Source organism: Leptopilina heterotoma, unplaced genomic scaffold (assembly GCF_015476425.1).
Source record: "Leptopilina heterotoma isolate Lh14 unplaced genomic scaffold, ASM1547642v1 Lhet_44, whole genome shotgun sequence".
Lineage (NCBI taxonomy): Eukaryota > Metazoa > Arthropoda > Insecta > Hymenoptera > Figitidae > Leptopilina > Leptopilina heterotoma.
In genome coordinates this window covers 3,645,965-3,668,594 of record NW_025111084.1, presented here as the reverse complement: position 1 = coordinate 3,668,594, position 22,630 = coordinate 3,645,965, and the positions used below count along the sequence as shown (strand labels likewise).

The following is a 22,630-nucleotide window of genomic DNA, read 5'->3' as shown; positions in this document are numbered from 1 at the left end:
TCTTTTAATAATTAAATAATAGAGATCGACTGTGAGATCATTTTACATAAAAAACCAATTTCTAAATTGATTTAGTTTAAAAATTATTTTAGTTACAAATGAGTAATTACATGAAACATTGATTTTTGTTTACAATTTTAACTCATGAAAATTTATCACCTTTGACTGAATTTGAGTAGAAATATTGAAAATTAATTTTTTAATATTAAGAAAATAATTTACAATATTTTTGACTTGATTATTTTTGTAAAATTATAAAATTTTGAAATCGTAAAGTAATATGTGATTATTATTATATAAATCTAAGTATAAAATCTAATTTTACATAAGTTAGAAATTTATTTTTACATATGTTAAAAATGTACCTATTTTAAAATCAGTTCAAAATTTATGTCTTACGCAAAATAAGAAAATCTTACGTTAAAAATATATTCTTACGTAATTAGTTGATGAAAATTAAAAAGTTTTTCAATTATGATTAAAATTGATAATTAAAATTGAAAATTAAAAAAATTTAAAATTAAAAATTTTCGTGAATTGAACTAAATTATTGTTTTAAATTTAAAAAATATTTACCGAAGAAAATTGTTGATTTTAATCAGTAAAAAAAATTTTTAAGCTACTTGATAAAATTTACAGAATTTACCCTGTGCGATTTAATACTGTAGATAAAAAATTGTTTTTTTTTAATTCTATCAACTCTGAGATGAGTTTTGTTAGGTTCTTGAATTATTCTTCTGATTATTACTCATAATTTATTTTATGCAAGCAGCGACTTGAATCCTGTTTCTTTTTTCGATCTTGTTTTGTCTTTTGATTGAAAAATCAAATTTTTTTTAATTGGATGAAGATTACTTATTATCTTCATTTTGATTTTTTCTTCTTACCGACTTTAGTCAAAGTCTTTCGAGTATTTCCTGGAATGAAAGAAAAAAAATTGTATAGTTGTTAATTTAGAAAAAATGCAAAATTCTATAAATAAAGATTTGATAAATTAAATTTTAAAAAAGAAAATCAATTTCCAATATAGGAATTTTAAATTGAAATTAAAATAATCAAATTATAATTGGAAATTGAAAATTTTTTATTTAGAAATTGTAAATCTAATTTGGCAATTAAAATTCAATTATTGCAATTATTGTAAATTATTTTTGTTTGCAATAAAAATACAAATTTTATACTTGTAACAAAAATAAAAATGATTATAAATTGCAAATTTAACTTCAAATTAAATATTAAAATTTAAATCCAATTTGTGAATTGAAGTTTAATTTAATAATTTAATATAAAAATTGAAAATCTATTTGCAATTAAAATAAAATTCTATCTGGAATTAAAAAATTAATTATATTTATAACAAAAATTCGATTTCTATTTGTAATAAAAATTTAATTTCAAGTAAACATTTAAATCCAAAATTGGGAATTGAAATTTAGTTACAAATTAAATTTAATAATTTTAAATAAAAATTGACGTTCTGTTTGTAATAAAAATTTTATTTTAAATTTTAATTCAAATCGAATTGAAAATTGAAATAATTTGGAATTAAAATTAATAAAAACTTAAAAATATAAATAATTAGAAATTAAAAATTTAACGCAAAATAAAATTCAATTCAAAAATTTGTGAATTGAAATTTGATTTGATTTAAACTTAAATTTAATATACTTTGGTAAAAAAATTGAAATTATATTTTCAATTAAAGTAAAATTCTATCTGGAATAAAAAATAAATTATATTTATAACTAACATTGAATTTCTATTTGTAATAAAAATTTAATTTCAAATTACCCTTCAAATCCAAAATTGTGAATTTAAATTGGATTTAGAATACAATTTAAAATAAAAATTTAATTTCAATTGGAAATTAAAATGTAAATAAAGAATTGAAATTAAAAAAATTTTGAGGAACTAGAAATTTTGAAAATAGCCAACACCAAAAAGACGACTAATTTACATCAGGCAAATTTGTATAAAACTAGTAAAAAAGGCCATCAAACTACGTAGATTCTGTTTTTATTTCTATAAAATAAAATCATACATTACAAAATTTTACTCTCGTGTAAAATACCATTTTATTTGTTTACTATAAAATAAAAATTGAAACAACAAGTGCAGGCATATCAAATTCCTTAATAGTCATTTAAAAATATACTATTGACAATAAATAACAACAGAATATAAACGCAAATTAACAAAGTTTATTGTCTAAATGTAAATTATATTTATATATACACATTCACAATGCACATTTATTTTCAAGAATTTGTACAAAGATAGATAAGCTTAATATCTAGCACAGCATTCAGGAATTAGAAAAAAGGCAGTAAAATACATCAGTTTACTGAGGTAATTCAATTAAAAAAACATAATAAAAACAAAATTGATCTACAAAGACATTAAAAAGGCAGTGAAGAGATTTTTCTTTTTCTAAAAAAAAGTAGTTTTTAAAAAATATATTCTTCGATTGTCTTTTCTCTGGATAAATTAAAAAATTCCTTTAGTGTATATTATTATTATTATTATCATAGATTTGTTTTTTCTTTAAAATTATTTTGGTCGATTCAAATTGTTCTGGTATTCTCCTTTGTAAAATGAATCGTACTTCTTTGGGATTATTTTTTGTGGACGACGAAGATATTTTATTTTTTCGAGTATCGATGTGTAGTCCTCCTGGTTTTTTTTGCTTGCATCTACATTTTCGAAACTGGTATCTCTGTTTGAGTGTATTTTTTACCTACACCCAGTATAAATACCGATGCTTTAGTTTTATTGGAGAAATTTGAGTAGAAAAGCTTTCCGATATCGGATTTTTCTTATTGTCCATGTAGCATGCAGTTTTTTTTTAAATTTTAATCTTGTTTATTATTTTTGGTTTAGTTTTTAATGAATAATGTTAGATCATTATTTTTTTTTTTGAATGGAGGGGAAAAATTTGATTAGAAGAATATAATTTTTTAGCTCTTTTATTTGGGTTAAAGAGCGAAATTCTTTGATTTAAAAAAATTTCTTTTTGGTTCAAAGAACTGGTTCTTTGAATTAAAGAAAATATCTTTAAATTAAAGAACAGTTTAATAAAGAACGTTTATTAACGAAATTAAAGAGCGTTTCTATAATTCAGAGAAATTTTTAAAAAATATTAAATTAAATTAATTAAAAAAATTTGAAATTAAAATAATAAATAAATTAAAACAATGAAATTAGGTTTTTTTCATTTTCCACTAATTATTGAACTAATTAAAAAATAATTCTAAATTCTAAAAAATTCGAATTTTTTAGGACAAATTTTACAAGGAGAATAAGAATAATTAAAACAATAATATTGCATTAGAAATTGTAAAAAATCAGAACTTTTTACTTATTAAAATAAAAAAAATGAGTTTGATGATAATTAAAAAGTGCAATAATTAAAAATGTTTGCACTAATTTCTCTAATTTATAGACCTTTTCCTTAATTTTTTTAAAAATGTTTCTACAGATATATTTAAAATTTTGATTGTGCGCATATTTACAAGAAAAGATTTTGTTTCTCAATGAAAATTAGAACTAAAATAAATAATCGTTTCATGCATTCGCTTTTCTAATTTTTTTACATGCAAACCAGGCGGAATACGTACAATATTAAAAGAAAATCTTATTTTTATTTGTACCATTTTTTGAAAAAAAAGGAAATTTTTGTCCAAAAGCAGTTTTTTATAGACTTAAAAAATTTATTTGATTAAAATAACTGATTACTTGTTTAGTATCAAATAAATATTTACTTGAATCAAATACACTAAGGGAAAATATATTTTTTATCCGTTTTTATAATTAAAAATTATAAATTTGTTTGTTAAAATTTTTATTTTTTATTTTAAGTAAAAATGAATTTTGAAAAGTAAGATTTTCGTTTTAATGGGTACACTGAAAAACAAATTTATTTGATTCAAATAACCGATTACTTGACTATTATCAATTAAATATTTAATTGAATCGAATAATATTTATTGGAGTCAATTAAATGGTTCAGTTCATATTTGCTTCAAATACTGAAATTATTGGTTCAAATACCATTTAATTGACTCCAATAAATATTATTTAAATCAAGTAAATATTTAATTGATTCCAATAAATATTATTTGAAACAGGTAAATATTTAATTGACTCGAATAAATATTATTTGAATCAAGTAAATATTTAATTGACTCCAATAAATATTATTTGAATCAAGTAAATTTGTTTTCCAGTGTACGATATCGAAGGCTAGGTTTTTTTTTTTGAAAAGAAAGCAGGTATAGAGTAAGCTTTTTTTTGGATCAGAAAAAATAGTATTCACCACCACCGTAGAGAGTAGAACGCGTGTAGACGTCACCAGGAGGTGACAATTGGCGAGGCTACTTGGCTTTCATATGAGATTTTTGATGTTTGAATTGATCGTTACCCCAGATCAGATGATTGAATGTTTCTCCAGTGAAGTAGAGTATTACTGTAAATAGCAGTAATACGACAATGAAGGCTATCCTTAAGGGCACTGTCAATACTTCCATCACAGGGTAGACCCAAATTCCACTCTTCATGTAAATCACATGCATCCTGTAAATTTTTGTTCTTGTTAGAATTCTTCCAAAAAAAAATTTTTCAATTTTTAGCTTTTCACGGTTTTTACCTTTTTTACTTTTTTCATAAATCGATTCAAACTCTGATTCAAAAGAATTCATTAGTTTAAAATGAAATTTTCTTTTCAAACTTCATTCATGAGTTTAAATTATCATTTAAGGATCATAGAATATTATAAATTTTCCCTTTTCTATTTTTGTACGTGAATTCTAATTTTAATTACTAAATTTTGACTCATTTTAATTTTAATCAAACGCAAATTGAAATTTCAATGAAATCATCGAAATTATATGTAAAGAAATAAATAAAATAAATAAAATGAATAAATTAAAATTTCAATGTTTTCGTATAATAAATGAAGATAGTTTTATTTCATTTTTAATTTGGGAAAATCCTTGAAATCAAAAATAGACGTGACGCTATTAAATGAGAGAAAAATTGTTTTTTTTTCAACTTACCAAACTAAATAAGTTAACATAAATGAAAGAAGTCCTCCGAGACCTTGTGTTCGTTTAGGATATTGACGTGGTGCTATGAACATTTCTGTAACTGTCGTTACAACAATTAATGTGTGCATTAAATGATTCAGCCATGATGGAAAATAGGGATCCAATGCTTTTGGCAATACTAGTTCACGATCGACGAACATTAGAGACCAAAATGTCACACCTACAAACTGAATTTGAATTTAATTGAGATTTTATTTTATATATATATTATTTAATATTAATTTATATAAATAAATATTAAATTAATTTTAAAAAATAAATAATTTAAGAATAAATAAAAAATTAAAATTAAATTCAAGTAATTTTTAAAATTTAATCTCGTCTAATACTTTTTGCTTAACGTTTGCTCTTTGAATTGAAATTATTCAGTTTGAAATTGAAAAAAGTTTCTAAATAAAATTGTTTAATTTTCTTAAATTATTCTTTTCTGAATGTTATTTCAATTTTATTGTTAAAATTTTAAATATAAAAGATTTTTAATAGTAAAAGATACGTACCATACCAACGGGAAAACTTAACGCAGCATGAAAGAAGTCTTTGAATCGTCTAATAAATGGAGTTTTTTTTGGACTACTTTTATTCGTTCCATACACGTCATTTAACATACAGATGAAGAAAAATATGGCCTGTAGAATCTGTATAAAAAATAAGAGCAAAATTAGTTAATTAAATAATAAGAAAAAAATAATATTAAATGGAAATATAATTAATTAATTTGGCAAAATTGCGTTAAGAGTAATTAAAATACTAAAAGTAAAAGATTTCTGTTTGAAGAACATTAATTAAATTATAAGATAAATAATAGCAGAATATATTAATTAAATTATTGTTATTATTTAAATTATTTAAATTATGGGATTTAATATTTATTTCATTTTATTTATCTGATATTATTTCTATTGATTGTTTATTTGATAAATTTAATAAAATTGTACTAAGAGAAAAATTGAATCAAAAAGTGTGTCAGCTTTGATCTATTCTTGCATTTTCATCAAAAGATAAGAATTCCAGATGACTTTTAGTAATTCATTGTCTCGTGAGTTTGGATAAATATTATGAGGAAATCGCAAATTATAAGAGGTACATTGCGCCGTTTCATTATAGCTTGTAGAGTATTAAAGTTCTCAACATATAAATTGCCACTCTTTCTAAATAAATAAATAATGTAATAATGTAAATTAAATATTTTTTCATTTAAATTACACTGTGTTTGAAATGATGCAAATTATAAATATTACACTGTTTGACTCGGTTTCAAAAATGTTTTATTAGTTTTATGAAATGCAACTATAATTTATTTTCGCAGTTAACAAATAAAAATCACCTATTGCTTAATATTATAAAATATTATCCTTTTTAGAAATTATTAACCAATTAAAAAACGTATTAAATGATTTGCTAATTGTATAAGTAAATAGTTTTTTTTGCTTTAGTTTTTTAAATTTTTTGTACATGGGAATATGAAAAATCTTTTAGGATAAAATTAATTAATGTATTATTTTGATTAATTTTTTCCCATGATCATAGTAATATCTTATATATATAGGCTTATTTTACTATAGTCAGATTTCAAAGGTCTCCCATAGCAGTTTTCACTGTTACATAAATAGACAGTATCACATGTATGCAATGAGAAAAAGTAAACTACCATGCACTTAAGAATTAGTAATTGCAAAGAAAACCGGAATGTCAACATTTATTTTTTTTTAAATATGAATTTATTTTTTGTAATATATCATCTGCTTTTTTTTTAAAAGAATATTTTTATAGGTTTGATAGTTTGAAAATTATTTATTTTAGAGTTAGGAAATCTGATTTTATTGCATTGAGTAATTGTTGCAGACAAAATAACTGACTCATAATTATGTTGTTTCAAATAATAATGTTGAATTGGCTTTAAAAATTATAAAAATAGAATTTCTGTATTAGGTACATGAATCTTGATTGATTTTTTATTGTCGAACTTGGTTCTGAATTTAAAAAATTGTAAATAAATTTAACTTTGAATTTGCAATTTAAATTTAACTTGAAAAATAAAAAAATTCGTAATGACTTGTGTAAATAAATAATTAAGATAAATAGAATAATTAGGTTCATTTAAAATAGTAGTAGTAACAATTTTTCTTATCAGTAGAGTTGCAGTTGAGAACTATGAATGGGAGGAAAAATAGAAATAATTTAATATTTGAAGGGCATAGGAGGAAGGAGTAATTTTTTTTAATAATTATAAATACTAACCGCATCCCAAAATGTGAGGAATTTAAATTTTCCACCATAAGCACCATGTGTTCTACCAGCTTCCTTTGGTATCACGACATGAGCATAATCATAATAAACTCCAAATGCAAAAAGTGCACATGCACTTGCATGAAAAATAATGAAGAAGGTATCCTTCATTTTTGACACTGTTTTTGTTTTACATAAATTATTAGAATTCTATAATTCACTTTTGAGTGTGTAGAATAAATAAGCTAACTTTTTTTTGGTATGTGTGCAATCAACACAATTATCACATTCACCTGTTAATTATAGGGATCATATATTTATACATGTGCATTTAAAAAGAAAAATTTATTTTGTATAGTAAAATTTTTCTTTTTTTAAATGACTAGAATGTAAAAATATAATAGACGTAGACGAAAAATAAAAATAAAAAAATATTGCTGACTAGAGAAACAGTTTTTGTTGAATTTTTTTTATATGTGTATTGATTGCATCAAAATTTATTCATATTTTTATGTGTCATCCTTGGAATTTATTATTCTTTTTTGCTTAAATAATAAATTGGAAATTTTTTTTTATTAATGAATCTATTATTTTTTTTTATTAACGAATCTACTAATAAACTATATATAATATATTATATTCACTTTATATTAAATTTGTATATATTATATATATATATATATATATATATATATATATTTATTTATATATATTTATATTATATTATATAATATTGTATACAATGAAAGAAAAATTTATTTGATTAAAATAACCGATTACTTCTCTATTATTAAATAAATATTTACTTGAATCAAATAATTTTTAATTAAATCATTTAAATTGATTTTGATAATCAATAATTTCAGTATTTGAAGCAAATAATATTTAATTGACTTAAAAAAATATTATTTGATTGAAGTAAGAAATTATTTGATAATATACAAGTAATCTGTTATTTAAAACAAATTTTTTTTAAAGTATAACAACATATATATTATCAATTGTGTAATCATTAATAATTTTGGATAAAGATCGTTAGAAAATTTCAAATCCAAATTGATTAAAATTTTAAAGCAACTAATTTGCTAGCAAAATGTAAAATAGTAATATTTTTATACTAATTTTTCTCTTAAATATTTATTTATATTTACTAAAATTTTTTTACATTTAGGTAGTAAAATATTTATTTTCTATTTACTAAAAATTTTTTACATTTACTAAAAAATATTTTATATTTATTAAAATATTTACTTTATATTTACTGAAACATTTAATAATATTTAGTATAAATATTAATAATAATTTAGTAATAATTAGTAAATTGTTTAATAGTATATTATAATAAAAATTTGTGCACTAAACTGTCAGTTAAGATTTTAATAGCAGGTATTTGTGATTATTAATTTGGATTTACGGGTTTATAGAATGGTTCTATACAAAAGGATTTAAATAAATGACTTTTTAAGTGGAAATAAATCTATTTGAAATGGCATTTTAAATGCATTTTGAAAACCATTTTACTAGTGTTAATTATACTTAAGCAAATTATGTGCAATTATTATCACTATTTTCAATGACTACCATTTGAAAATTTCATTAAATCTTTTAAAAAAATATATGCGCATCTATTAACACTTTTCAATGAATGATATTAAAAAAAAACTATAATGAAAATTTTGTCTGTATTTACACAGTATAATATGAGTGTCCTGGAGAATATATTATATAACAGAAATCTTTCAGTTTCTTGACCTTTCGCTAATATTGAGAGGATCCTTTCGATATTGTTGGTTCATTGAGTTCATTTTTGATCTTGAGATCTGAAGTTTTTGCCTCTTTTATTACTTTTTGCAATTCTTTTTTTTTTACTTTTTTTCACTTCATGCCTTTTTTTTACTGTTTGACTCTTTTTTTACTGTTTTTACTGTTTGACTCTTTTTTTAAAACTTTTTTTACTGTTTGCCTCTTTTACACTTTGCCACCAATTTTCTTACTTTTTGCTCCTTTTTTTGTGGCTACTAAATTGCAATCCATTTGAAACTTCTTCTCTCGCCTTATGAGAAAGATTTCTTTCGTAAGATTTGTAATAAACTTATCATAAAACAATCACGAAAGTTATTGGCTAATGTTTACCGCGCACACGTTTTAAGATTGTATTACTACACGTTTACATTGTAAACATATATAATGAAATTTCACAGCAATTTTAGAGGAATTTTTATTTGTGAAAATATTTGACTAATTGTTTCTATATTTACACGGTTCTAATTCAGTATACAATGCAATTTTTAAATTGCAAATTTTTCAGAAAAAAAAGTGAATTGTTTATTATGTGGCAATAATGAATTAGATTTTTTATTTTTCAATTATTATTTATTCTACTCTTTAAATCTGAATTACTTATTTTTAGTAGAATTTAATTATTTTATTCTGTAAGTCCGAATTAGTGAAAAGTCGACCACTTATTTCAAAATTTCTAATAATTCTTACTAATTTTTCACTGAAACTTTATATTAAAAAATTTTAAACTACTAACCGAAATATTAAAATATTAATAAGAATTAGTGAAAATTTTCGATAATTAAAAATTAGAGAGTAGTTAAAAATTTGTCTATTAATTAATAGAAATTAAAAAAAAATTTTTTAATTTTTATAGTAAAAAGTAGAAATTACTATATTTATTTAAATTAGTAGTAAATTTTAGTAATTCAATAGATTGTTCGCTAATAATACTAATAATTTTAATAATTTTGCTAATAAAATAAATGATTTTTGCTAATTTGAATTAATTGACGACTCTTTACTAATTTTTAGCTTTAGAAAGTAGATTAAAAAGAAAATTATTCTTGTTAAAAATTCTTTAATAAAAGATAAAAATTTTTGCATAAAGAAATATTTTTTCTTTGATAAAAGTTTTATTGGAGAAAAGATGAGTTTGAAGTAAAAATTTCTCAGCTTATATTTTTATTACTTTTTGTTATTCCCTTCTTTTTTATTGTATTTTGTGCTGTCTTATTCGATGAAGTTCCTTCCCCTTTTGCAAACTGGTTTTGATTCCCTCGATTTTTTTACTTTTTTCTATTTCTTATTCCCTTGTTTCTCTATACTGTCCGATCTCTGTAGTCTTTTGGAAAGTAATTTTTTGCCAATTTTTTTTAATAATTCAGTTTTATTAATTATAATAGGATTTAAATAAGTTTACAATAAATAAATATTAAAAATTATTTAATTCGTTAATTGTTATTATTATTATTGTATTATTTAATTTATTTATTTGTTATTATATTTTATTATTTAATTAATTTATTTTTTGATTAATAATAAGTACTAATTAATAGTATTAACAAATATTACCTAAAATTTAATAACAATTCAGATAGTCTATAAATTTTTTATAAGTCTATTAATTCATATTTGCTAAATATAATTATTGGAAACATTTTTTTTAATAAAAATTAAAACAAGTTTTATGAAAATAGTAAATGAATAATGATAAATATTGGAAAATTTTTGAGTATTTTCCGCCTTGAAAATTGTAAATTTTACTAATAAATAGTCATTTTTACTAATTTATTTGTAAAATTTACTAATTTGAAAGCAAAAAATAATTTACTAATTTAAATTAGTAAAAATGTTAGTAAAAATGTAAGTAATAATTACTATTTATTAGTAAAATTTACTAATTTAAAAGCAAAAAATAGTTCGCAAATTCAAATTAGTAGGTAGTAACAATAATATTATTATTTATTATTATATTATTAGGTTATTTTTATTTATTCATTTATTTATTTTTATATTATAAACAATATATTATTGCTATTTATTTATTACTTACACTATTTAAATATTATATTATTATTACATTATTGCTTGTTTTTTACTTTCCTTTTTAAACGAAAAATTCAATCGAGTTATTTTTTTAATTTTGGAGCAAATTTAGACCAGAAAATTAATCTGTTTCTTTTTTTATGATAAAAATAGTTTAATGTTTACACACGAAATCGTGGCAGAGACTTCCGAATCTTAGGTTATAGAACAGATAATAAAGTACCCTACCTACCAAATCAATACTTGCGTAATTTAGCATTACAATATTAAAAAATTTTATTTTGAAAACCTGAAACTCTATTATTTTATTTTTGCAATTCTTATCTTTATTATTCTCCACAAGTGTCTAAAAATAGTGACAAATGACAAATGATAAAAAAAAGTAACCATTGAAAATATTGCACATAATTTTTCTCTAACGATCTTTATCTCTTGAAATTTGTTTAGTTCCAACATTTTCACAACACCCACGCATAACACATACACAGACACACAAACACTAAAAATTTGTGGAGAATGGAAATTTCACTCAAATAAGGGAAGAAAAAAATTTTTTTCTTCCTTTCTCCCTATTGTTAAATTTAGGACCACCTTTATTTTGAATATCACAATTTTCCGTTTACTTTTTTATAAACGATATAATTTTCTTAATCATATGATGGACGGCATTTGCCCACCTCACACGTGGGTGAATTTTTTTTTTTTTTGTTTTTGTTTGTTATTAATACATGGGGAATTATTGATATTTTTTTCACGTTTCGCACGTCATAAGGTAAATAATATTCACACAACCTATCGTGTCGGGGGCCTGTGAGTAACTGACACTGTAGTTAGTGACAGAAGAGGGAAAAAGAGCTTTAGGTTGGCGCATGTGAGAAAGTGTGGGTGAATGAAAATAGAAATGTAAAAAGTACGTTATACACATCAGATGTTGAGAGAGATAAATTGATATAAATTTGTTAATTATTTTTACTTATTTTAGAGACAAGTCATTTAGATGGAAATTTTTTTTTTTTTTTTTTGGAGTATGAACAAATTTCTGGTCTTGAAAATAAATTCTACTACTTTAAGTCTCAAATTTTTTCAGAATTTAGAGAAAAGTAATTTTTTAATATGTATTTCTAGTTAAAACAAAAAATAATAAAATAAACAAAAAATAAAATTATCAAATTTTGAACGTCTCTATAATTGAATTTTATCTATGAAGTAACTATTTACTGATTAAAAAACTAATTGTATGTTGTTCATATTTCTCATTATCTTTGTTCCATTTGAATATTAGACGAATTTTTTGTAAATGAAAAAGTAATAAAATAAAAATAATAAAAATTTACCTTGTATATAAATAAATAAATAAATAAAATTTGTTCACTAATTTCATGTCAAAGTATTCTCATTAGATCATATTAGTTTTTGTTTTGAAAAAAACTTAAAAAACCATAAATTTTGGCATAATAGTTGACAAAAAAATGTTAAATTAAATTAATTTGAGCGTCTTTTAATCGAAGAAGAGTGAAATATAATTCCGAGGAATTTAGAGAGTAGACAATATATATATATATATATATATATATATATATATATATATATATATATATATATATATATATATATATATATATATATATATATATATATATATATATATATATATATATATATATATTGGCAGTTCTTTTTCCCCTTTTTCAATAAAAACACAATACATGAAAAAAATTGCAAAATAAGAAAGTTTCTAAATGATAATGAAGAAAAATATAAACTATATTGAAGGAAATTGATTTTTTATCCGAATTTAATTTGTTTTGAATGTTGACGGAAATGGAGAGAACATTTTCAAATGTGTATATAAGTATGTATTATATGTATATATGTATATATTATGCTTATAGTTTAAAGAACCTGTCTCTCTAGAAACTGAATATTACAACATCAAAAGATATATATCTAGTGAACACTGTTAGTATAGATTATGCGGAAATTCTTATATTACCAAGCGCGCGATGTCTTCGCGGTTTCACTTGGCTTATTTCTCTAAATTATTCGATATCAATTGATTCACATTCCAAAACGTCAGACAATAAGAGTCATTCAAATTAATTGAGAATAAATTGATCAGTGTATTCTTTATTGTTTATTTATTTTTTCATTTATTTTTTTATAGGTATTATTTATTTGTTTAATTATTAAAAATAATCGACGAGGTTTGTTTTAATATTATGCGATTTAAAATAATATTCTCTAAATCTGAATTAATGAAAAGTTCACTAATTAAAATTAGTAACAATTTCTACTATAATTGTTACAGTAATTTTTGTACTAAAACTTGAGTTAAAAAAATTGAAACTACTTCAATAAAATAGTAAAATTTTACTAAGAATTAGTAGGAATTTTATAATTTAAAATTTAATGTAAAATCAAATTAAAGATTTAATTTAATATTTACTAATTTGAATTATTGGAGTATTTTTCTCTAATTGAGATTTAGAAAGAATTTTACCTTGAAAAGATTTATTTGTTCAAGTGTTTTAAAAGATTTTTTTCCGATATTGATTATATTGAATTATAAATTATTTTCTGTCGTCATTCAAATAATGATGATTTATTTTTATTCATTAACATATTTACTTTCAATTTCTCAATGAAGTGAGAAGTACGTTTTTTAAAATTTAAAACTCTAAACATTTTGTGTTATGAGACAAAAATTTGACAATATTAAAATTATCTAATTAATATTCAAAATTAATTGATTTTGAAACATTTGTGTCTTTTGGAATGAAACTGTGAATATATTTTAAAAATTAAGCAATAAAAATGAAATACATGATTGGAGAAAGCTGCGAGTTTATATTATGTGGGAAACAATTTTTAGAAATTAAAAATGAAAGCATTTTTGGCAATAGTTTTCGATGATCTGATTTGTTCGTTAGTTAAAAATAACAAATACGGTTTTGAAATAAGTATTTTTTCGAATCTATGACGTAAATATTGTGTATGAGTTCTTTTAAATATTTACTTGAGTCAATAATTTCAGTACTTGAAGCAAATATTATTTCATTTATTTAAGTATATTTTATTCAAGTAAATATTTATTTGACAATAGACAAATAAACGGTTATTTGAATCTGTTTGAAAAATATTTAAACAGAAAACACAATTTCGTTCAATTTAGGGAAATAAAATTTTTACTGATTTAGTAGTGAAGTAAATTTTTGTTTGTAAATAGTGAAGTAATTTTTTTTTTTTTGTAAAATAGATTTGAATATTAATTTTATTTAAGAGTTTGGTAAAATTTACTGCTTTTAATTGCAATTATAACATACGATTTTTCTAAGTTAAGAATCTTATGAATATTTAAGAGTAAGGTCAGTTACATTTTTTTTTTAAATATTTAATATCTCTTTCGTAATTGCCTTCAATAAAATTGGTTATTTTATGATAAAGAATATATATTTTATCGAGTAAACGATAAATGTATGTCTGCAAAATATAGATTAATTGACTGTTAAAAAGTGGGTCAATTTTATGGGAAAATAATTTGAATTCTTATTTTTTTCGTTCGATTAGTTTCGGTATTTATAGGGATTAAATTATAAATTTTAAATACAAATTTAAAGACAATAGAGTAGATAATAAAAAGTGATTTGACTATTTTTGATATTAGTGTATATTTCGTGTGAAACTGTTTGTTAACAATTTTCTAACGTATATTATATAATGTTTAATGAGTGTGTAGCGTAATACTAAACTGTGTCGGTTTATGTGCGTAACCAGTGAGACAACTACTTTATATCAGGGACGTGCATGTGTAGAATACTTTCAAAAAAGTAAACTAAACCTTGAATGAAGCAATAATCTTAATAATGAATACATTTCTGAAAAGGTTGATAATTTTTTTTTAAAATACAACCTTTTTTTTCTTCTTTTTGAATAAAGGAAACCTTTTTCTCTCTTTTTTTTAAACAATAAACCTTGATCGTATTGAATTTCAATTTTAAATATTATCGACAGTCTTTTCATATTTTATTATTTCGTATTTTACTGTTTGTAGAAGTGTATAAAAATTTAGATTAAAATTGGCATATAAATTTTTTAATAGTTTATTTAGTTTGCAATGTTTTATAGGAGAAATATTGAAATTATGAAAGTCGTTGGTTATGTAAGGTGATTTTTTTTGTTTAATTTTAAGCAAAAATGAGAATGTAATAATATTTGTATTTTTGATCTGTTATTATGTTTTATGTATCTAATTATTATTGGTAAATAATAAGAATTTTTTTATATTTTGGCAGTAAAATGTTAAATTCAATTTCTTTATGCGGTGGAGAATGTAATTATTTTTCATAATTTGTGTCATTGTTGTAGTGAAATAGAAAAGAAAAGTCTTATTTTTCAATATAGGTATACTTTTATTCATTTTCAAACACGCGAGACATAAACAAAAAAAAAATGAAGAAAAAATGGAAAAGAAATTGATGAGATAGTACTTGTAATGTACTCGAAAGACATTGTGACATAACTTGAAGTTATGTGAGTTACATGGTAAAAACAAATTCTTAATATTGTGTTTTGCGTATAACTAGGCTATTGTGTCACGGGACGTTTCATGATCAGAGATTTAATTCTCTTCTCTACGGATCATAAAACTGTAGTTGGTTTTCGCTTTTCTTATTTCGGAATATATGCATTAAATTGGCATTTTTATTTTTTGTTTGTTGTTATTATTATTAAATTAAATTAATTTAAATTTAAATTAATAATTATAATAATAAATAAATTATTTTTCTACGTAGAAAAAGGATTCTGTCGTTATTTCTAACTTGTAGTTATTGCTAAGTGAGATGGCTCAGTGGTAACAGTACTAGACTCGCGACAGAATGGGCCTGGGTTCGATTCTTCGCGACTGATAAATTTTTCCTGGGTTATAATTATTTAGAGAATGATAAAAATAGATATGGTTGTATTATAATTAATAATAATAAATAAATAAGCAAATAAAAAAATAAACAAATTAATTAAGAAGTAAAATAAATAAAATAATTAGTAGTTATTACTAACAAATAAACAAGTGAATAAATAAATAAGCAACTAAAATAGATAAATAAATAATCAAATGAATACAGAAATAAAATAATGAAACAGACAAATAAAATAAGTAAACAAAAATAAACAAACAAATAAATAAACAAGTAAATAAATAAGCAACTAAAATAGATAAAGAAATAAAATAATAAAACAGACAAATAAAATAAGTAATCAAAAGTAAACTAACAAATAAATAAAGAAACATAGAACTAAATAAATATTTTCAAATGTTTTGCTAAAATAATACATTATTGTAATTATATTCACATTATTGATGAGAGAAAACTAATTTCTCAGTATAAAACATGTTCTTTTAGATAATTTTGAATATACTTACAACATTCCAAACGGTGAGATACTTAAATTGGCCAGGGTCAAAATATTCGGTACTTCGTCTTAACATTGGTATATCGAGATGAAAAAATGCGTAATATGCCGTGAATACGTATATTCCGGACATCGCCATGTGGATTAAACAGTAGGTTGTAGAAGACATTTCTTTGATTCTCTGTAATAATTGCAAAAGAATTCTGAACAAAAGTGAAATCGGGTTATTTTGAAATCATTTTTTTTTAGAATTTTAATTTCAAGGCTAAATTGTAATTTACTATATTTATATATATATATATTGAGACAAAAGTTAATGTACACATTTCTTTTTTTTATGATAATATATATTCAAAACACATCGTACGGCAAAGAATGGCTTTTCAAAATTTATTATAAATTTCTTCTTCTTTTGTGTATGAAAATTTATTTGTTTTTTTTATTTTATAATTTATAAACGTACATTTGTAATATTTTATTTATTTAAAGTAAAAGTTTAAAATTTATTCAATTAAAGTAAAAGTTTAAAATTTATTCATTTAAAATAAAAGTTTAAAATTTATTCATTTAAAGGAAAAGTTAAAAATTTTATTTATTTAAACTGTAATATTTATAATTGAGAAAAATTTATAATCCTAAAAAATAATAATAATAATAACTTTAGAATTAATTATTCTTTTTAAATAAAGCAAAGTATGGTTTGTAGTTTTTTTGTTATTAATTTTATTGTTTTAATGAAATGAGAAATTTTTAATTTAAAAATTCTGGTTTTTTAGAGGATATAGAAAATATGTTTTTGGTTTATGTAAGTTTTTAGTTGAAAATGAATTTTTATTGTAATATATAATTTACACAAGGGTAACATATATATATATATATATATATATGTATATGTATGAAACTTTGATTTTATAACCGAATGGAACCGGTTATGGAAATGTACATTTATTCTGTCTCAAGTTCAAGACTTCAAATAGTGCATTACTTCCAGACAGACGACTGACAGACTCACGTGACATGAAAATTTTAGATTTGCATTGAGAAACCTTTATTTATTCACGCGCTTTTCTAATTTCTTTATATTCGATGTTTAAATTTTGAATTATTTACAAAGGAGACGAATTTTTTTTCCTGGCAATTCAAAAATTTACTGAAAATTTAACTAAATTAATGAAAATTTTAAATGAATCAAAAGAATATAATATATAATTCTATATATAAATTATTATAATTAATTCTATATATTATATTTTATTGGGCTATTCGGCCTACGTACAATCAAGATAAAAATAAATTTACAAAAAACTTCGAAGTACCTATTATAAAAAAAATAATCAATTACTGAAATAATTGTATTAATTAATGTAATAATTAAATATATAATTTAATAAAAAAAAAAATTATACTAGCAGGAGAAAATAACAATGATATTAAAAAATTTGTAAAATAATCAAAAAATTTAAATTAATAATAATAATAATAATAATAATAATAATAAAAGATGCTAAAATATTGAGCATGAAAGGAAACATATGACGAAATAATCAAAGCAATAAAATAAATATGCAAAGCATATAAAATAATAAAAATCAAGAAAGCAATAAAATAAATGTATCCAACAATAAAAGAAACCATTTAATAAATCAAAAATCAATAAAATAATTAAAAAAAAGTGTAATTAAACAGGATATGATTGCCTTCAGTCATACAGAAATAACGTAAAACAAAGATATACGAGATGCTGTAAGAGGTTAAGGACATTTTTGATAAAAAAATGTGCTAATGACTATTGTCTGAGTGATAATTATATCACATTTTTTACATGACCTGCACCTCTAGATTGATTTCTCGATTTCGAATTATTAATAAACTAAAATGAAGATGTATTTTTTAAAAAATTTTCTGCCAATTTAACTTCTTCCTTTCTTTTATTTTTTTTTTTTTTTGTTGCGGTTACATTCAAAAATTTATGTGACAAATTATTATTATACCTATTCATAATTTGCTTATTGATTAGAGAAAAATAAACAAATGATATAATTTTTTCATTTCTTTTGAACCTAATCAGACATAAAATAGATTCATCATGATGAATTGAAGTTTTGATTATTATAGATTGATTCTTAAAGTTCAGAGTCTAATTTATAATTTTTATTTGTTCTTAACATAATGCTAATTATGATTGCATTTAATCACTTGATTGAAGACAAAATGTTCCATTATATGAATGTGATGAAAATGAGAATAATAAATTATGCGTGGTGATAATTTTCCTTATTTTACAACATTGATAATAAAATTATATTTTAAGAGACGTTTGGACTTAAGTTTGAATTAAAATTAGTAATTGATCAAGGGGTTTTTTACAAATCTCATAAATAATGAGAAGGTATTTTGAATAAAATTTGCGTTAAAAATTGTATTGACGACATTTTCTAAGAAATATATTTTACATACTGAAGAAAAAATTTATTTGTTTGAAATAAACGATCACTTGACTAATATCAAATGAATATTTATTTGTATTTAGTAATTGAATTTTTACAATGTATTTTAAATGATAATTTTTATTTTTGACAATTTTTATTTTAATCTTTTTTTAATAAATAAAATCTTTATTTAATAACTAAATTTAATGTTTAATTATTAATTAAAAGGACCTTTAAATATTTAGTAGAATATATTTTACTCATTTTAGAACATAATGTTTGTACAATATTTTTTAAATAATATTTTTGGTTACAAAAAATAAAGACCAATTTTAACACTATATTAAGACTAGTATTTTGCTAGTTATGCTATTTAGAAACTAATAAAATATTTGTTAGTATAGTTTTTGTATTAAATGAGATGAAAAAATAAAGGAAAAAAATTTGAAAAAGATATTGTTGTAGATATCGAATAATCAATTTATTGTCTATGGAAATTATGTTAATCGGCATGAATTGCATATTGTGAAGTACACGTGACTTACAATCAAAAAATATTGTAGAGAATCAATTTTTTTTTTCGAAATTAAAAATTCTCAATTATCAAGATTTAAAATTCTGTATTTAACTGAAAACAAATATTTATTTAGAAGGGGAAATTTTAAATAAATCCTTTGTTATTAAAATTATTAAATAATAGTTAATAAATAATCAAATAAAATTATATTCTATAGATAAATATTTTGAAAATTTTGTTTTTAGTACAGATGTGAAAGAAGTAAAATTTTATCAGTCGATAGAACGGGTAATAATGATGATCGAGCCCATGAACTTCACACACTGAATGTTAGATTGTAACTAATTAATAATTGCCAGACAGTACTGACTTAAAATCGTAACGATGACAATTTGATGATGTCATTTTGAATAGTATGGATCGTATTCTACATGCAGAGATACATAATTGATAGTTAATACATTTTTATGTTCCATTAAATGCATTTACGTGATGAATGTCTAATCGAATTTAAAAAAAAAATTATTTTCATTTGCAACATTTTTTAATTAAATTTTTTTTTAAATTAAAATTTTTAAAATTTAAGAAAAAACTTTTTTAATTAAATCAGAATTGTTTTAATTTAAAATTGTTTTAGTAATTAAATAAATAAATTTTTTTTAAATTAAAGTGAAATTTTCTCTAAAAATAATTCACTTTTAGTTGAAAAATATGAAGGTACTCGTTTTTTTTATTATCATAAACCAATATTGATTTATTTTCTCAACCTTTTTATCTCTCGTCAATTATTGAGAAATTGATATTTGATTTGTGCGCGAATTTTTCTTTTTCAAATTCAAATTATTTATTGACAATTGTTGTCGTACATATAATTATAATTAAAGTGTTTGATTTTTTCTTTAAAGTATATTTTTTTGTAATAATGGGAGGGTTGAAATAATATTGACCTGCGCTTTTGTAAAGCGCGCATACTCACTTGTCAGTTTTTTATTTCTGTGTAAACAAAAAAAAAAGAATGGCACACACGAAAAAATTGTTATTTGAATAAAAATTGAAATTCTCCCACAATACACGTTTTGTGTTGAATTATACTCTTTTGAAACTTAACACGAACTGACAAGTGGTAAAGATGTATACTCTTAACAGGATGCTTGCAGAAATTATTTTGTCTGCAGCGCCTCTTTGATAGTGAACAATATTAGTACTGCACAGTCATGATTTTCAATTCGCTGATAGCTTATCAGGATGTCTCTGTCTATCTGTGAATTCAAATTTATCTTAAAAAATGTTTCACTTGAAAAAAGGTCAATTTAGGTTAAATTGATGTACTCAATTTTTTTTTTTTTTGTAACTTTAAATCATTATATAATCGATTTTCGTTTAATTTAATTTATTTTAATTAAATATTTTATTTAAAAATATCAATGTATTTGAAAATCGATTTTTTTATTTTAGAGAAATAATTTGAATTTGCTTATGTTGCTTATATAGGGAATTTTATATTTTTTATTCGTTTTTTGATTAATTACTAATTAGTTTAGGTTTTTTAAATCTGGAAAAAGTATTATTTTGATAAGAAAGATTTTTATTTTGATTAGAAAATATTTTATTGTAGTAAGAAAACATTTTATAGTTAAAATAAAGTAAACTGGAAAAAATTTATTTGATTCAAATAACCGATTACTTGTCTATTATTAATTTATGTTTTACTTGAATCAAATAATTTTTATTTTAGTCAATTTATTTATTAATTTTATTTATTTACTTCAAATACTAAAATTCTTGGTTTAAATAAAATTTATTTGACTTGAATAAAATTTATTTGATTCAAGTAAAAATTTAATTGATAATAGACAAGTATATAATTATAGTAATTTGAATCAAATTCTTTTTCAGTGTATTTTGTTATAATAAGAAAAAATTTTCGACTGAAATAAAATATTTTTTTTTTAATAATAAAAATATTTTATTAATATAATTATGTAACTAAATTAAACAAAATTTTAATTGTGTTTTAAAACAATTATTTACTGACTAAAATTATTTGAAATTTTTGAAATATTTAATCGAGGTAGCAAAATTATTTTTGGATCAAACTAAAATTTTGTTTGTAACCAATATTTTTAATAAATTTGTAGAGAATAAATTTTTTCTTCGTAGAGGTTATTAACTGGGAATAAATAATGAATATTTTTCTGTTTTTCATACAAAGGAAAGTTTCATCTTTTAAACAGAAGAAAAAACTTAATGAAAATCTTGTGTAACATGCAGTAACATGTTTTCAAGTGATTTATTCAAACAGGCATAAAAAGTGGTTTTCAATTTACATTTTGCGTGTGACATATTTTTTCAGTCAATGTTCCACTAAATGTTTATGAAAAAATAATAAATAATACTCTGAAAAAAATATATTTGATTCAAGTAAACAATTGCTTGTTTATTATATCAAATGAATATTTGCTTGTATCAAATAATTTTTATTTGACTCAATTAAATTGTAATTACTTCAAAAACTGAAATTAGTGATTTAAATATGATTTATTTGAATTAAATAAAAATTATTTGAGTCAAATAAATTTTTTTTCAGTGTAAATAGTAATCAATTAAATATTTACTTAAATCTAATAATATTTATTGGAGTCAATTAAATGGTATTTGAACCAATAATTTCAGTATTTGAAGCAAATGCCATTTAATTGGCCCCAATAAATATTATTTGATTCAATTAATTATTTAATTGATAATAGTCAATTAATCGGTTATTTGAATCAAATAAATTTTTTTTTCAGTGTATCTATATAGATACACTGAAAAAAAATTTATTATTTATCCCTAAGAATCTTGGTTAACTTTTATTTATAATTATTTTATTTGTATTTGATAAATATTTATTTGTAATTACAAATACTGCAAATTATAATCGAACTCATTAATGCTTAATTTTTTATTATACAATAAATATTTTGAAGTGTTAAGATAAAATTTCAAAAAATAAAAAATTTAAATTTTTTGTGGAAAATAGAAATAGCGATTAATTTTATAAATTTTGATAAAATATATATACTTTATATAGATTAATCGATTCGTTTTCATGTCAGAAATGCAATTTTGAC

General features: G+C 21.0%; 1 protein-coding gene across 10 annotated transcripts; it reads right to left on the bottom strand.

Annotated features, from left to right (window-relative positions):
- Positions 1-797: 797 nt before the first annotated feature.
- On the bottom strand, positions 798-20,686 carry LOC122506860 (androgen-dependent TFPI-regulating protein-like). 10 transcript variants are annotated; one of them, XM_043619241.1, is made up of 7 exons: positions 19,766-19,812; positions 19,546-19,628; positions 16,582-16,752; positions 5,603-5,740; positions 5,055-5,272; positions 4,421-4,572; positions 798-917 (listed from the first exon to the last, which is right to left on the bottom strand). In XM_043619241.1, exons 3-7 carry the CDS (start codon positions 16,738-16,740, stop codon positions 865-867), a joined length of 720 nt encoding a protein of 239 aa, XP_043475176.1. In that variant the 5' UTR covers positions 16,741-16,752; positions 19,546-19,628; positions 19,766-19,812; the 3' UTR covers positions 798-864. The 10 variants fall into 10 exon arrangements, 7 of the variants coding, with proteins under 7 accessions (XP_043475176.1, XP_043475173.1, XP_043475175.1 ...); XM_043619238.1 differs by lacking the exons at positions 19,546-19,628; positions 19,766-19,812 and adding an exon at positions 20,494-20,686; XM_043619240.1 differs by lacking the exon at positions 19,546-19,628 and having other exon boundaries at positions 19,766-19,870.
- Positions 20,687-22,630: the final 1,944 nt, after the last annotated feature.